The following is a 14,399-nucleotide window of genomic DNA, read 5'->3' on the forward strand; positions in this document are numbered from 1 at the left end:
CCAATAACAAGAGGGAAATATCCTTAACGTTTACTTGTTTCTTAATTTTTAAATGCACTGAAGATTGTCAGTTGAGTGTGTTTTTTTCACACTCTAACTTGACTTTTGAAAGTTAAGATAAATTGACCTTGCTGTTCTTATCCTTCAAACTTTGTATAAATAGGGGGATCTGGGGATGTTTTTGGAATTTATCTATATGGCCTTCATTTTCCTGGGTTTGATCTGGAACATCTAAATCAAGCCATCCAGTGGTCTCTACTCAACACCCACTCTAATCCAGCTTCTGCTCTTCCTCCTGCAGATCCAAGGTGAATTGTACAATAAAAGAATGAGGAAGGTTAGCCAAAGCAAGATCTAAAGTTCTGAAGAGACTTATTTTGTGGCATCCCTTTAAAAGAAGACATAAAAAAATATATATATGTATTTTTTGGTCTCCCAGTCATTTTCTGGGAGACAAACCCAGACTTCTGGAACTGATAGCTGTCACCAGAGCCATGACATTGTTAGGTTGGAGACCTTACCTTCTCTTTACTCCAGCTTTTCTCTCTGAGGCATCTTAGAATGTCAAAATGTTTGTCTGAAAAGATCGTTCCAAATTACCAAACAAATAATAAGTGAGTTAAAGCCCTGACCTCATCCAGCACTCCTCTAGTGCTATTCCGCCATGAGGAAGAGACCCAGAGTATTTCCCTCCTGACCGGGAGGATGGAACAGAAAAACATATCAGCTAGAAAAAAATGTAGATTACTGATAAAAATACATACGTAAGTCAGTTATTTATATTATATTTTGTAATGTATATGTCTTATTAATTATAGAGTAGTTCCACTTTTACTAAATGGCTAAGGAATACTCATAAATTTGTTGCCAAACAGTTTTGATGTAACAGTGTTACTCTGTTAAAGTTTTAGGGTATACTGTGTAAAATTTATAATACATCAAGTAAAAAGACAGTTAAATTTTTTTTTTGCTTGAAACAATTTTTATTTTTGGTGAAAAAATAGAGATACATTTTTGCTTCGAGTTTACTTTTACATGGCAAATCATTTTTAGGACCTCCTAGACAAGATTATTCTATTTTTATTAGAAAACACATTTAATGTCAACTTTCCCCTTACATGGCCTCACTGCCGTGACATGGATTCCTTTGCAGTTTGGCAATGTGGCAACATTTCCAACTCATGCTAAGTTGGGTTTTAAGAGGTGACATTAAAATACTTGGAGGATCCTGAAAATACTTTTGAACTTGGAATAAGGATAATTATGATTATTAATTTAATTCCCATGCCTAACAGAGGCACAAATCAACCGTGTGTGATCTAGAACCCAGAGCAAGCTTCCCAGTGGTACCAGCAAGGCAGCTTTCTCAGGATTGGCAGCTGCTCCACAGAGTCTAGTTCCCTCCATACAGTCTAGTTCCCCCCACAGAGACTAGTTCCCCCCACAGAGACTAGTTCCCTCCACAGAGACTAGTTCCCCCCTCAGAGTCTAGTTCCCTCTGCAGAGACTAGTTCTCTTCACAGAGACTAGTTCCCTCCACAGAGACTAGTTCCTTCTGCAGAGACTAGTTCCTTCTGCAGAGACTAGTTCCTTTTTCAGAGACTAGTTCCCTCCACAGAGTCTAGTTCCCCCCTCAGAGACTAGTTCCTTCTGCAGAGACTAGTTCCCTCCAGAGTCTAGTTCCCTCCACAGAGTCTAGTTCCCCCCCCCAGAGTCTAGTTCCTCCTCAGAGACTAGTTCCCCCCACAGAGACTAGTTCCTCCCTCAGATATTAGTTCCCCCCCACAGAGACTAATTCCCTCCACAGAGTTCCCTCTACAGGGTCTAGTTCCCCCCGCAGAGACTAGCTCCCCTCACTTCCAGCTGGGCACACTGCAGCTGTTGTTGAAGCATCAGGCTTATCTTGACGGAACAGATTGCCCGCAGGTCTTGGGCTTTCCTAGCACATATCTTCCTGGCTGTCATGGCACCAGGGAGAGGGAAGAAGGTTAGATGTAGGGACATTTAGGAGGTCTCTACCTACTCAGGTATCCTCAGGACTGCACCCTTCTGTGTTAAAACACACTTTATTACTTTGCATTCCTTCTGGAAAAGCAAATATGTTTTGAATATGGCAAACAAACAAACCCAGAGAGGAGTATTTTATATACAATTAGAGATAATGGAGCTCAACAATGACCTTGTAAAGACTCAGCTATGACAAAAATGTTGACGAGAAGTCGGTGTTCTCTATGGGCTAAAGGCTGAAGATCTTGAATGACCAGAAATGATTTGAAGAACTGCATTGCTGTCATGGCCATGTGCATGAAGTAATAACTTCTAAATCTTCACTAACCTAACACTGTTATGCTAGAGAATTAAATTGGTGAAGCTGTTTAAAAGGAGTGAGGCTTAATAGAGGTTATTGACAATCTCTTTCCATATCCATTTTTTACTTGAAATGGTGCTTATTATACATATTCAAAAATTTTACCATATGTCATTCCAGTCAGATGCCTCTTTTGATTATGAGAAAAACCATGTTTTGTATTCTCACGAGGCCTGTAGTCATTGTTAACACAATAAACATTGCTATGTCATACATAAGCTACATCAACTCACTGACATTTAAAAATAGGGTAACTTTCAAGAACTATTAACACAAGATTTGTACCGAGAAGGATGTAGGAAGGAGCTCAATGTAAAATATTTTCCTTGGATAGATCGCTTCAAAGTAGTTTACAGAAACAAAATATTATTTACACCACTCTAAAGTTTCCTAAATGTTCCACATTTCTATTTCAAAACTGTCTTGTTTTGAGAATTGAGGAATATAGATACAGCAAGCTTAATGCATAAGCCAACAGCCTTTAGCTTGAGCGAAAGATGCACTTAAGGTTTCCCAACACCGAGAAGGTGGCAAAAACTCAGCTGCAACTATGTCCTTTTTCCAAGCAGCTCGAAATGCTTTAGCAAAGATGTTTTGACTCTTACATCATTATTAGTGACAGAAGAAAAGGTGACAGAGACAAGAACTGGGGCTCTTGACTCCAAGTGCCTAATCCACTGAAACACACTGCATTTTATTTAAAGCAACAAATAACTTTCATCAGCACTGCCACAATAGCGGTGTAAAAGTTGTTAATTGTTAAGTGAAATTTTTCCCACTGAATATGATCTTGAGATTTTTTTGAGAAACATCAAGATTTACTACCACTTTAATGGTACTTGAGGAGTACAAGTGACACGTTCAGTTTGGGGGTATTAACTAGAAAATTGAAACTAATCATGATCAGTTTATGAGGGTACCAAATTAGGGCCTAATTAGACCAATACTGTGAGCTTTGCTATGCTACTTTGAACAGTTTGGTCCAAATATCTGTATTCAGCTGCTATGTTTAATTCCAGTTCATTCTGGTCATATCAGACGGGAACAAGGATCTTCTGTACAGATAGTATTACGTGACCCTCGTAGCTCTGCTGGAGTTTGTAGGTTGTCAGGAACATTGGAAATGGGACAAATCACTCTCTCTGTCACTATTACATTTTGCGTGAGATGTGGCTCAAAGACTGTAGTGGAAGGTTGCATGAGAGAACCAGAGGCTGAGTAAGTCTCTGTTACCAAATAGCTACCATGCTGCAAAGGGTCAGGGATGGCAATGGCTGGCTGGAGAACAGAGCTGGAAGCAGACAAAGCAGAAGCTCCTTGACTGCCTGACGCAGTCTGGCCCCTAACGGATTCTGGCTGTTGGGGTCCTAGGGAATAGCCACAAGATTCAATCCTAGAATGGCTGTCTTGGGTAGGCAGCTGAGATTGTTTGGCTTCGTCATCAATCCCGAGGCTTATCTCTGCAAGCTTTTTAAACTTGGGGCCAAGTGAGTCCAAGAAGCTGTCATCCAGCTCATCGGCAATAAAACTGCAACAACCCACGGAGCCCACGGGAGAACTGGGGGCACCCATTCCTTCATTATCATAGATCAACAAGCAGTCATTCGCTTCCTGGGCATCGTCTTCTTCTGCACAGGCAAATGCTTTCTAAAGGTGGAGAAAAGTGGAAGAGATGAATATTAAAAGAGCATCGATTGAAGATTACAGTACAGTTCATAGAACTCAAAGATTTGATCATGAATGTGTAATTTAGGTAATCCATAGAAGTAAAGGCATGCTCTGTATATCAACAGTCTTGTTACAGAAATGATCTGGTGTTTGGAGAACAATAGTGTTGACATTATTTCAAAATTGAATATGGACTAGGCTCAAGTTTAAATTCTGGGTTTTTGAAGGTACTTATGTGGATCTTGGCCTACAAACTGAATGTATTCAAAGTCTGGAGGTTTTTCACTGAGCTACGTGTGGGGTTCCCTGTGTGTGCTTCTGTTAATGCTAGACTCCTTGTTGGAGCCTGACCCCTAATAAGGCCCACATCACACCTCAGAGTCCTCATCCCCAATCCCAAGAGTCCTCACCCCAAACAGGCTCTCCCTGCCGGTCACTGTGTCAGGATCTGTCTTCTCAGCAACAGGCCGCATCCCAGGACTTAGCAGCTCTGATACCAAAACTGTGTGTGAAATCTGTTCTATGGATGCACCAGTCAAGAGGCAAGACCTTCCTCAGAGTCTCCTCTGTTTCTAACACTTGTTCCTTTCAGTTCTATGCTTCCTGACACTTCATGTGATCTTCAATCACATCCGTTTTCCCCACTTTAATTTTTGGGCCATTGATTCAATGGTTCTTCAACTTTTGGGGGCATAGACTCCTTTGAAACTGTGAAGAATACTATAACCCTGTCTCAGAAAAATACGCACGTGTGTTCTGACATACTTCATGATCTATGAAACACAAAATAAGCTCTTTGTATTCCTACAGAAGATGCTGCTGACCCCAATATGCAAAAGATTTTGCTTTCCATTGTTATTCTGGTTGGAGGGATGACGTTCCACTTGCTATGTTATCTCCCTTTGTGTCATCTACCATTTTTCCTTTTGACTAGTAGCTCCATTGTGGCAGCCACCTTACGTCATCTGTATTATTTTGGCATCAAAGAACCCTATTTTCTTCTTCCATTTTAACAAGCTATAAATAAAATACAAACGAATTGCAAAACTGAAGTATTGTCAAGTGAAAAGACATCTAATGTAAAGATAACAAAGCCACAGAGTTTTCCACCCAATTACCTGAGAAAAATAGGAGTCTAGGAAATTCATGCTTACTGCCCCTTCCCCATAGTCCTTATTGGTTCCTCCAGTGGAATGCCTTGTTCTCATTGTTCCGGACTGTCCTGCAGAGCCAATGCCAAGTCCAGAGGCTGCTCCGAATCCTGCAGCGGCCCCAGCTCCTGTTGCTGCTCCAAGCTTGGTGGTCAGTTCCATTCCCGAAGCTCCTTCCACCACTGTTCCTCCAGCATAGGTATTCGTACAAACTTCTAAAAACAGGGGAGACAATTCTGTAGCAACCTATGCAGTAATTATTATTATTTTTAACTGTTTTTTGATATCCCTGAACAGATGCGAAATAAAGCAAATAAGTATATAAGTGGGAGAAATTACAGTTAAATGACTAGAGGTGATAAGAGCATCCTATGGTCTGTTATGTGAGGGTAACGGAGGAGCTGAGGCTGTAACAGAGCAGGTGCAGGCTGTACAGATGATCTTAGCAGATGAAACAGCTCTGAAAACATACTAATTGAAAAACACATACAGGAAATAGATTTTCAGTGACAAGAGCCAGAAATAATAAAGTAAAAAGAGAATATTCATATTCAGCACGTAGTCATGGAAAGCTTGTAATGCAATGCTTAGTTGTTTTCAGTAAAAAAGACATTGAAATTAAGCTGTCATATTGCTGCAGTATAGAAACCAAAGAGGAAACATACATAATATAATTATGCAAATTAGCAGGAACTAATGTAGTGTTGTGGTGCCTAAAGAAAATGTAATGAGTATGACTGTTCTACCTATTACCTTTACATTATACTTTAAAGGAAAGTTATATGTTTTTAGAGAATTCTGAATACAGTTTTTGCTATGGAAATAAAATGGGAGAAGCAGGTGAGGATCTGGGGCAGCTGATAAAGGCAGACATTTTGGGGTGATCTCATGCAGACTTTGCAGCCTGGACATTTAAAAACAATCTGTTGCTAAATATGGAATTAAGAAAAAAACATTTTAATGTTTATTTATTTTTGAGAGAGAGAGAGAGACAGAGTACGAACAGGGGAGGGTCAGAGAGAGAGGGAGACAGAATCCGAAGCAGGCCCAGGCTCTGAGCTGTCAGTACAGAGCCCAACGCGGGGCTCAAACTCACGAACCGCATGATCATGACCTGAGCTGAAGTCGGACGCTTAACTGACTGAGCACCCAGGTGCCCCAAGAAAAATTTTAATATTAAGCATTAGGTCTTCTTGTTCCACTAGTTTATGCCTTAGTTGTGGCATTGAGATAATATGAATAAAACAGTCATTTGATAAGCCAAAGAAATAAATAATTTCACCTCTATCACAACATAAACTGTCTTGTCCCATTATGCTTGAATATGAAACTGGTAATTGAACTCAAATCAGGATATCGTTAATTCTGGGGAAGGAAGAAGGGCAACAAGATTGAGGATGTGCACACGTGAGGTTTAACTGCAAATATTACCAATGTAATATTTGAAGAATATTCCAGTCTTAGAATATTTCTAAGAATAGTCAGAATTGAGTGGTAGGTACATAGTGCTTGTTATATGTCCTTTTACATTTTCTACATGTGTGAAATCTTTCCTAATTAAAAAACTAGTAATTGACTGAGAGCTATACTTTATCAAAATTTGGAAAATGTATAACAAATATTCAGTTATTAAAAATGGCAGCCTCAGTGGATAATGAACTTCAGCGAACTTACTGAAACCTGAGCTAGGTCATGGAATTGACTGATAAACTAATAGTAAATCTTTTCATTTAAACCCATTGTTCACTGGTAACATCTCCCCAGCATGTGTACATATATGCAAATTATTAAGAAAATGATTTAGAATACTTATTATTTCTCAGCATTTTTTATTTAGCCCAGTATTGCCTTAAAAAACCCATTTGTTGTTAACTTACCAGAATTTTCCATGAAATCGGCTCCATTGGCAGTTATAGGTGGCACACGAATATTTGTGATTTCCTGCAAACCATGTTCCAAAAATAAATATATTTAAAAATGAACCAAATTTCATGGCAGTATGGGTGAAATGTGGCTCTTTGCAAAAGATGACTTTACAAGATGGCCAAATTCTTGCAGGACTAACCATTTTTATGATATAACATCTGAAGAGCTATGATCCTAAAAGACTCCATTCATTTCAGCACTGACTCACAAAGGTCTTTAAAAGTCAAGGAGTGTCTTATTTTTATACCCCATTGCCCCCTTTCCAACCTGAGTATAAATCTAATTTTGTTCTATGTGATTGAAATAAATGTTTTAATCTTTTTAAGTGTTTATTTATTTATTTTGAGAGAGAGAAAGAGAGAGCACTTGCCAGCAGGGAAGGGGCAGAGAGAGGGGAGAGAGAAAATTCCAAGTGGGGATCAATCCCATGAGATCATGACCTGAGCCATAATCAATAGTCAGATGCTCAACTGACTGAGCCACCCAAGTGCCCTGAAATAAATGTTTTAGAAACTGGGTCCTCACCTTGTCTTCAGGTTGAGCTCCTTCGATTCCCCACTGATGAATTGTTCCTTCTGAACCATCAGGAACTGGGATAAATCCTCCTGTCACTCCCCCCATAGAACCCATCCCACAGTCACAGGTCAGCAGCAGAAGGGGGGCCACTGGTTATAAAGGAAAACAAAATATCGGAACGTTTGAATCATTTGGAAACATTTTGACATGACAATTGTCTGAAATGTTAAAAAGAAAATACAATATTTTCAGTACTCGTGGAAAATCTAATAAAAAGCAAAATTAGTTTCTATAAAATAAAATGTAAGCATACTAAAATTTCATATGATTAGGAAGCTGAAGGAGATGGATTAGATCATTCTTGTGATATGTGTATTTTCTTAAAACAGGCACTGTTTGATGAATGATAAAGGTGGTTGTTAATTCCTCAATCATTTTCTGTATTAGATATATATTTTCATTGTATTTATTTGTATATGCTGAGCTATATATATTATGTTGGGTGAATACACACCTGGATGGTCAGGATTTGGGGTAGGTGGGCAGGGTAATGTTCCTGTAACCCGGATTCTAAAGATCTTGTAGTAAATAGCAATTAACCAGCAAACTCCCTCCACAAGTAGAATGATGAGCTAATAGCAATGCACTCTTAATTGTGACTTAAGAATCTCTAGCTTGGAGGGACCTTCCAGTCAGGGTAATTTTCATTCTTCCTGTGCATATCTGTCACATCTTAGCAATAAAGATAAACTTCATTCTCATGCTAATGGACCAAGAGAAAAATATTGTACTCTCACTTGAAAAGAAGCACTGGAAGGCTAGGTAGTCAGTGACCCCACCCCTCCCTCTGCTTTTCGAGGCCTCTTGAATCCTCACATTTGAATTCTGTCCCTTTAGAGGTGATTTAGTGAGAGGCTTAAGAGCATAGTCTCTCCAGTCAGACTTCCAGGATTTGTATTTTGGTACCACCTCTTACCAGCTAGATACGTTATATCGTCTTTTCTCGTGTCTATGAATTCATCCAGAGAATGGGAGAATGTATATTATCTACATCACAGGTTATTGTGAGGATCAAATAAGTGAGTAGCATAAGAAAGGGTGGTAGTGAGTGCTGTGAGGAGTGAGTGAGTGCTCTGAGGTGGTGGTGAGTGCTATTTGCTAGTATTGTTTGGATGGGCTACATTAGTTATGTAAATTATATTAGTCATATATATTAGATATACACAGCATGAAAATAGTTAGGCCAAGTACGTAAATAAAATAGGTTGGACATAACTGATGTATTTTCATAAAGCTTAATATAATGTTCATATAAATGATACTTCTATTGGCTTTTTAAAATTGCCATTCTCAATTCTATGACTTTGTTACTGTGTTGGATGGAATATTGTGAGTTGGTTAGTTGGTTTTTTGTGTCTGTGTGTGTGAGTTGGTTAGTTTTTAAGGTGACGAATGTACATCTGGATGGTGAGTATTTGTAAGTGGGCATACATAATCTTTTAGAGATCTTGCTTATCGCTGTATCTGCAACATATACTTGGTTTTTATAAATGTATCCAGAAAAAGTTTTCCAAAGTGTCAAGTGCATTTCTACGGTCTGAAAAATGTGTGTTCTGTCCTGCACAAAAATCGAAACATGGAGAGTTTTCAAACTGTAGCAGGACAGGACAGATGTGATTGTGAGAATAACACAGTGTATTTTCTTTGAATGCCTTCCGGAGCCATTATCCCAAATGTACAAAGACCTGCCTCTGTAATTTATCCACAACCTAAAAGTCAGCATTTCAGAATTAAGCTTGTCAGTGCCAACCTATGTATATGTGCTTCATCTAATATTTTCAGTTTCATTGAATGATTTAAGTGACAACTGCATTCAATGGTTCAGCTGGATTTCCTATCCACTCTTCATATTCATGAGTCTCCAAATCTTCTCCATGTAAAGCCTCACACACATTTACCCCTTCCTTTCCAGTCTCATGTCACAGCTCTGAATCTAGCTTCTATCATCTCCTCTGAATTATTACAATAACCTCCTAACTGTAATTTCCTTTCTAATTTACAGTACACACCACTGCCGGTGTTATCTTTCTGAAACACAAATATGAACATGCTAGGTTTTTATTCAGATGCTTTTAGTAGCTCTTTTTTCTCAGAGCTTAAAGTACAAACACCATAACATGGTATGTAAGCCCTTTCAAATTGGTGCCTGTGCATTCTCCAGTTTCATCTCTTTTAATGTTCACAATTTCACCATTTGTTAGCCTCCACCCTTTGGAAGCACTTTCCCCTCTTTTTCTACTTATATCTGACTGGTTTTTCAAGCCTTAATTGATGATCCTTCTATTCTGTGAAGCCTCTGTAATCCCCCTTTGTAGTAAATTCTACTATAGCTGTATCCTGGTGTAGTTTTTTCCATAGAGTTAGACACACATAAATCTGTGAACTACGTGAAAATCTGAATCAGGTTCCCTTTTTGAGCTGGATGCTTGTCAAGACTCACATATATGGACTTGAAAAAATTGGTTTTGAAATTGACTAATATGATATTGAAAAACTGAAAGGTACTTCATTTTCAGCTATTAAGTGAAATGATGCATGATAAACTGCAAAATAGGAAACACTTCTGGGGAAGGAGGAAGGAGAATATATGCCATATGTAGGAACATTAGATGTCATGCTGACAGTTGTATAGCAACTTACTATTTTTTTTTTATGAAAAGAGATCTGAACAAATACAGCAAATATTAATACCTGTTAAGTCTGAATGATGGTTATATGTGTGGCTGTCATGTAATTTTCTGTACTTCTTTGTGGTTTGAAAGTATTTCACAAATTTTAAAATGTTTAAACGAAGGGGTAGGAGTGAACTTGATTATCATGAACAATCATTTTATTCTACAAGCCTATGGTTCTGTAATAAATTTGGGAAGTGATTCTGAATTTTTCAAAGGTTTCTCTTATTTATACAAGAATTTGCCATGAAATTCTTTTACATAGAGACCTGTTACATTCAAAATATTATTTGATTCACAAGATTTTGATTTAAATGCAACTTTTTAAAAATCTATCCATTAAATAAAATAGAAAGAGAACCCTGGCCAAATAAATCTAAGGAAAACTATAGATAATATAGAAGTTTGAGCTTTATAATGAACATTAATACATCAGGGGCTCTGAGAAATTATTGCTTAATCCAGCACTTCCTGAAAATAGCTTACCACATATATACACATCTTCTTAAAGGCTTTCATTAATAAGATTAAGTTGACTGAACACATTTAAGGAAACTACACAGGTTTTATTTTTCAGGAAAAGTAAAATTTATTTTATTTAATGGATAGATTTTTAAAAAGTTGCATTTAAATCAAAATCTTGTGAATCAAATAATATTTTGAATGTAATAGGTCTCTACTCTTTCTATTTTAACATCTCATGAAGCAACAAGAATGCCCTACACCCTGTAGAAGAAGAGAAATAGTAAAAATTAGAGCAGAAATAAACNAAAACCAAAACGGTGGGTATCACCATCCCAGACTTTAGCCTCTACTACAAAGCTGTCATCATCAAGACAGTATGGTATTGGCACAAAAACAGACACATAGACCAATGGAACAGAATTGAGAACTCAGAAGTGGACCCAAAAGTATACAGCCAACTAATCTTTGACAAAGCAGGAAAGAATATCTAATGGAAAAAAGACAGCCTTTTTAACAGATGGTTTTGGGAGAACTGGACAGCAACGTGCAGAAGAATGAAACTAGATCATTTTCTCACACCATGCACAAAAATAAACTCAAAATGGATAAAAGACCTGAATGTGAATCAGGAAACTATCAACACCCTAGAGGAGAATGCAGGAAACAACCTCCTTGACCTCCANGCAATAAGCTATTTGTAAAAAAAAAATAAATAAAATCTCATGAGATTTAAATATGGAGAAGACATTTTAGAAAGTAGTGCATTGTGGGTAAAGGAATTATTTTGATTATGAACATTACCGGGAGTGTGTAGAAAGTCCTATTTAATTTTAGTTCAAAGTTTAATTTTTTTTGTTGATTCTCTTCTGCTGTTTTCTAAATGTTTAACATACATGACATGCTTTGTTGTATTATGAATATAGATTGTTGGCAAATGACACTTTAACTTTAAACATGTCAGATTCTTCCTGAGAATGTCACTTTCCCCTATTTTGCCTATAACACAATTAAGGGATGGTTCTACATTGCAAAGATGGCATTGCTTGTGCAGCAGTCCTCCGCAAAGACTGATTCCCCATCAAAAACAGAAGTCGGCTTTGGTGTACTCACACAGCAATAGCAGAAGACCAAGGAATATCAGGCCAATGGCTGCAGGCCCCAGCTTCCATGATGAGCCTCTATCTGTGTGTACAGGGCCTTTGGTCCCGTCAGAATTTCCACAGGTGTCCCTGTTGTCACACTGACAGACTTCCAGAGTCAGGCTCTCTGGTGCCTCACACTGTCTGTTCTGACCGTCGGTAACTGTCAGCGAGATCGTATACCTTCCAGGAGGCATCTGTTCTTGGCCATTAAGGAGTGCCGAAGTAGCTGCAGACAAACATCATACAAATCAACAGCAGGACAAGGTGTCTTTTGTTCTTAAAACTACTTATTTTTGTTAACAGAACCAGGGGCACCTTAAACAACATTGTCACAGTGAGGCTGATAGTAAGGTGAGATTTGAGCAGTTATTAGTGATAAGGGGTTCAGTTGGGTAAATCAGGTTGCACATCCTCCTTGTCCTCCTTTCTGCCCCTGTTATTGACACCCCTGAAAACTCAGTCCTACCCTGATGCTTCTCCTGAAAGATGACAGGAGGCAGGTATCATGTTGGTATGAAGGCCCCCTTTCCTGTGGCATAACCACTCACCTGTACATCTGCACCAACCCCCTGGACTCTCGTGTGTGGCCTTCTGAACATATGCCTTCCCTCTGAGTTCATGTTTTTATGCCTGATTTATCAAGACTGAATTTCTGTTTGGCTGCCACTACCTCAGCTGTTCCTGATAGTTTGCATCCCCTGTACCCAAATGCCAGTTTTTGTATGGGATTCTCTGAAGTGACGGTCTGTTGCCTATCTGACTCTTGAATATTGATCATTCTCCATTCTCTATTTCTGTGTTGTCCCTTTCTAAGTGGGCTCCAACATCAGCTCTTGCACGCTGCAGAGTTGTGTCAACTGAACCACTCTTGACCCTACCATGCCCTTTGAGATCATGACTGATCCACCTAGTCCAACCACTGTTGCCTTGTGCAGCCTCATCCAAGCAGGCGTGCCCAGTGCTGGGTCTTATCTGTCTCTGATGTTTCTTTTGCAGCCTTTTTATTGGCCATGTGCCATGTACCAGTAAACCCATTTGGACCCAAATGCTACACAAATAATTTGGAGCTAGAGACTTATATCAAGATCAGTAAGGTCCTCGGAAAGAAGGCCATGGAGAACAAGGTCCCTTTGGTGACTTTAGCAATTGGTGACACCTGTGACTAGGACGCAATAGAGCACATTCACGGAAGGAAGCAAGAAAGGTTCAAAAAAGTGCTGGAGAAAAATGAGAAGATTTTTATTTAGTCCAATGGCTATTTCTATGAGACTCCTAGAAAACATAGGAAATGTAAAATTAGCATCATAAAAGGAGAAAAGGAAGGATGGATTAACTCTTTCCTATTGGCTAATGGACTAATGGGGATTTCAGTCCACTGTGCTCTCAAGATTCCTGACTAGTGACAGAATAAGTAGCACTTCCATTGAGCCTTGAACAGGCAACTCCTCCAGTGATTTGCGTCTGTTCACAATCTGCCCCATTAGGAAAAGTTTATATATTTAGAAATTTAAACAGCTCTACAATAAAATAGATGCCTGACTCTATTCTTTTTATGGTATGCTCTGGGGTAGACATAAAACAGTAAAAACATGAAATTATAAAACAGACTGCACATGAAAAACAGAAAACATTAAATGGTGCTAATATTATATCATATCATTCCTTTTCTCTTCTGAAGAGAGAAGAAATTCGTGAGACTAGGACCACATCTTCATTGCAAATAATTTTTTCAGTCATTCTTGGAAAAGACTTGCTCCCAAATGAGCTCTTTATCCATCCGGAAATATAAAGCAGTACCAACTTTCATTTATGGAAGCAAGTTTCCTATTACTCACCATTGAGTGTTGTGATACTCCATACAACTGGCAATTTTAGAGGTCCCTCCTCCAGGGAAAGTGTGTAGGGGCCAGTGTATTTATTTTCCAGTGCTCTAGCTGAGACAACCACAGAAGGTCGTGAACTACAAATTTTTTTCTTTTCAAGGATGATTGTTGGACAATATTCATTAAAACTAGGTACTTCAACATATACGGTGCCTGTAGAAGTTTTACCCGTGTTTTCTGCAAGAATAACATTTTAGAGTTAAAGAAATATACAGAATAGTTGTACCCAGGAAACTCTTGTACATTTTTTTAATGTTTATTTATTTTTGAGAGAAAGAGACAGAGCATAAGTGGGGGAGGGCAGAGAGAGAGGGAGACACGGAGTCCAAAGCAGTTTCCAGTCTCTGAGCTGTCAGCACAGCCAGACGCAGGGCTCGAACTCACAAACCACGAGATCATGATCTGATGAGTCGGATGATAATGATCATGATAATGAGTTGGACGCTTAACCGACTGAGCGACCCAGGCGCCCAAGAAAACCTTTTAAATGTGTCTTGCACACAGCCAACACTCATGTCTTCTCATGAGAAATTATGTTTGTTATTCTT

General features: G+C 38.7%; 1 protein-coding gene across 1 annotated transcript in view; it reads right to left on the reverse strand.

Moving 5' to 3' along the window:
• Positions 1–2,047: 2,047 nt before the first annotated feature.
• The window catches only part of DSG3 (desmoglein 3), a 32,202-nt gene continuing 19,850 nt past the window's right edge, over positions 2,048–14,399 (reverse strand). Inside the window, exons 11-16 of the mRNA XM_077753837.1 lie at positions 13,804–14,028; positions 11,937–12,194; positions 7,639–7,778; positions 7,065–7,128; positions 5,155–5,402; positions 2,048–4,015 (exon numbers count right to left, since the gene is read on the reverse strand). Of these exons, the coding sequence (XP_077609963.1) occupies positions 3,398–4,015; positions 5,155–5,402; positions 7,065–7,128; positions 7,639–7,778; positions 11,937–12,194; positions 13,804–14,028 (1,553 nt within the window). The 3' untranslated portion in view covers positions 2,048–3,397. The remainder of the gene's footprint in view (positions 4,016–5,154; positions 5,403–7,064; positions 7,129–7,638; positions 7,779–11,936; positions 12,195–13,803; positions 14,029–14,399) is intronic.

Source organism: Crocuta crocuta, unplaced genomic scaffold, assembly GCF_008692635.1.
Source record: "Crocuta crocuta isolate KB4526 unplaced genomic scaffold, BGI_CrCroc_1.0 scaffold231, whole genome shotgun sequence".
NCBI classification, from domain to species: Eukaryota; Metazoa; Chordata; class Mammalia; order Carnivora; family Hyaenidae; genus Crocuta; species Crocuta crocuta.